General features: G+C 32.3%; 1 protein-coding gene across 1 annotated transcript in view; it reads left to right on the top strand.

The window, feature by feature from the left end:
• The first annotated feature begins 523 nt into the window (after positions 1 to 523).
• LOC119676377 (ABC transporter F family member 4-like) overlaps positions 524 to 3643 on the top strand; it is a 4342-nt gene continuing 1222 nt past the window's right edge. The window contains exon 1 of the mRNA XM_038087613.1: positions 524 to 537. Within this exon, the coding sequence (XP_037943541.1) occupies positions 524 to 537 (14 nt within the window). The remainder of the gene's footprint in view (positions 538 to 3643) is intronic.

Genomic DNA, 3643 nt, shown 5'->3' with positions numbered 1-3643 from the left:
TGTTAAGCATGCTGTATGGCAAGTTGCTCCATTTTGTTGGAAACAAATTTCGTCGATGTTTAACTGATTTAATATAATTTTTGGAAATAAAACTACAGTCGCTTGCCATTCCTCATTCAGCGTAACGGCAGCTCCTTCCGCATTTCGAAAAAAATAAGGTCCGATAAGGTGCAGCTAGTGTGTAAACCGCACCGAACAGTCAATTTGTGGATGATTTTGAATCGATTCTTAGTTGTCAAACCGTAGTTTTGATACCGATAGTTCTCATACAGCTAAAAAAACACCCGATATAAAAGGACAAAGAAACCGAAGAATATATTTAAATTGTCATCAGTAATGATAACCCGGATAACATCTAGTAAAGAGCTAAGAAAAATAATTCTTAGCGACTTAGTGTTTTTTAAAGTTAATTATTTTTTGGAGGCATTTATTAGAAAAAACACTGTTCACTTTCAAGTTGACAATATTGTGCACTCTGCTTTAATGCATTCACCTTGCACCCCTACCTCAATCACTAGTAAAAATGATTAACCTCAGGTATTAGAAAATTCTTCAACACCAAATAAAGCTTTTTTAATTTCTCTTCTTAAAATTAAAAAATAATCAGTATATAAGCAAATTCCGTGTCTTGCTTTTGATGGATTATAACTATAACTTCAAACTGTTCGTTTGATTGAGAAAAAAAAAATTAAAAAATAAGAGTCATACTCTTAGGAATTTAAAGACTTTTATAGATATTATTATATATTATAAAATGAAGAAAACAATAAGTAATATAAGCAACACACGACCAATTATATTAGATGTTATGGTGTTTCTTATTTTTTTCTCTTTTCCTTTTGTTACGGTAAAACTTTTATCTTATGTGCTTTCCCTTATTCAATGAGTGATCGATTTCGTACTTACTCTCCGAATTGATTTATATGAGAGAAAGCTCTTTTGTTACGGTAAAGATTTTATCTTATATGCTTCCTCTTATCCAATGCGTAATCGATTTCGTATTTACTCTCACAATTGATTTTGTATGAGAGAAAGTTCTTTTGTTACGGTAAAGCTTTTATCTTATATGCTTCCTCTTATCCAATGAGTAATCGATTTCGTATTTACTCTCCCAATTGATTTTGTATGAGTGAAAGCTCTTTTGCACAAGAAATAGCTTTTTGAAAATCATGTATAATTATTAGCTCACTTTAGAAGCCTATATGTTTTTAGTTTCATTACCAATAGATCGCATAGGTATTAGTTTATTTTTTTTTAGTTCTGTAAATATGGTACTATGGAGTCAATTGATTTAGAATGAGAATTTTATTTTTTATTATTTATTCCCTCACATTTAATCTCTAAATTCATTGTGATGAAAGTTTTTAGTATTACTCTAGAATAATAATTTTTCTCTCCTAAAATTACTGCATTGGACTCATGCTAGTTAATACTTTTCTCTTGTCATATTTTGTAGTACTTGTATATTTGAGCTTCGGTAACACTTGTTCGCCATCGACTGACAATTGAAACTTATGTTCCATTGAAATACAATTGATTGTAATTCTAATCGATGTGAAGCGTTTTGCGCAAATAAAACCAATAAATTGTTGCCAACTATAAATGTTTTAGTACAGAGAATGGATAAAAAGTACAATGAACGTTTTAAAATGGAAATGTTTAAATAAAAAAGAAAATACCTAATGAATAGGAAAAGAACCCTGGGAGTTTTATTACAATTGATCACCTGTTACACTTGCTGGTAATTGCACCCTGAGTCATGAAAAGAAAAATCAAACTGCATTCACTGAATCGTTCGTACCCGTGCTCCCTTCATCCGAAACAAATTACACAACAATAGAGCGCAGTTTGATGAAATGGTCCAGGTAACATAATAGCATATATGGTGCAGCAATATTGTGTATTGCTACTGCTACTGCTGCTGCTGCTGCTGGGTCACCTTCAACAGCTGTAATACAAAGCTGGTCACTTGGCAACTGTATATAATGTGTACACCACATAGATGGGTATGTTCGCATATATACCCATTCTCTTTAACTGACTCACCCACTCTGTTTGATGACTTGTAGAGAATGCATGCGCCCACATTTAGTAAGTCCCTGCGTGGTTGCCACCTCAAGAGCCTGTGGTGCTGTTGTGTATGCGAAATTTATTTGCATTCCATGTGATCCATACAAATTCACAATTAATTCAGTTGATTTCGTTCCATTTCGTTTCGCTTGTTCAACTGTTCAGACATTCTCTATTGTTCGAAAATGGCGAAATAGGCGTGTAAGCCTTGTTCCAAGTGATTTGTTGCAGCGGAACTGTTCAAACTATGTAGCAAATTATTGCAACAGTTAACACAAGACCTTCGTGATTTACAAGGACTAATGTCGAAAAATCATTATAAAATAGACTTGTTGACTGTGTTATTTATTAATTTTTTAAAAGTATCATAGTAGATAAGCTGATTTTTCTTTTAAATGTTAATTTCACACAATACCATTAATATATTCACGTACATATCTGCATATATTCACATTAATTATAGTTACGGTAGTGAAGTCCTACTCAAAGATCAACATAGGGCAAGTATTTTTCATCCTTTAATATTTTAATAATCAAATATTTAAAGTAATTAATACTTATGTTAGTTCAGTAATAACATTTAGTAAAAATATATACTTAACCTAGAATCCACATTTGTCAATTAAATATTCTTCTACAAACTTGGACTATGAAAGTCCTGATACACCCCTATACCTCATTTAGGAAACTCTTTTCATAGGGTTATGTTTTTTTGCGTATACTGTTCAGTTGACTTGTGATATGTGATCATTATTACTTGACAATTTGTGGATTGTACTTCAGAATGCTCTAAAACTGATCCCTTATGACATAGAAAAAAATTTTTAGTAACGAATTTCATTTCGGATTCAATGAATCTAAGAAAAGCACACATACCTTCTGCTCAAAAAGTATGCGGATTTTGTTGTTTGTTAACTACTTCTTGTGTAATCGACCTTTTTCAAAAATTGTGAAAAACATATGGTACAAACAAAGCATATGGTGACATATGGTTCAAATTTGAGCGCCATCTGTTAATTAGTTTGTTTACAACAGCTGTTAATGTGAGACTACTTCAAGTGCAGTTAGCGATTTTTTCTTGTTGTACGCGATGTTTTGACCAAACACGGCACCACTGTCATCGTTCAGGCACCATATTCGCCAGATCTGAATCCGTGTGACTTTTTCCTGTTCCCGAAACTCAAATCGCTCCTTCGTGGTAAGTGTTTTGAGTCGATTGAATCGGTAAAAGAGAATTCGCTGAAGGAACTAAAAGCATACGTTCACGGGCCTACGAAAAGTATATGGAAGATTGGGTTAAGCGTTGGCATATGTGTATCGCTTCAATAGGAGCATATTTTGAAGAAGATAAGATAAATTTTGAATAAAATTTAAATTTGTGTGATTTATTTACAAAATCTGAGTACTTTTTGAGCAGAATCTTTTGAGGTACTACATTTAGAGTAAAGAAAGTTCTTATTTTTTTGTTGTAAGACATTTATATACACAAAACTAACAGTACAGTACATTAAGACCGAAAAGTTTTCGGAAATTCTCATTTAAAATTCGCGCGCTGTATATTTTTCGATATTTT

Source organism: Teleopsis dalmanni, chromosome 2, assembly GCF_002237135.1.
Source record: "Teleopsis dalmanni isolate 2A chromosome 2, ASM223713v2, whole genome shotgun sequence".
NCBI lineage: Eukaryota > Metazoa > Arthropoda > Insecta > Diptera > Diopsidae > Teleopsis > Teleopsis dalmanni.
This window is presented reverse-complemented; position numbering and strand designations above follow the sequence as displayed.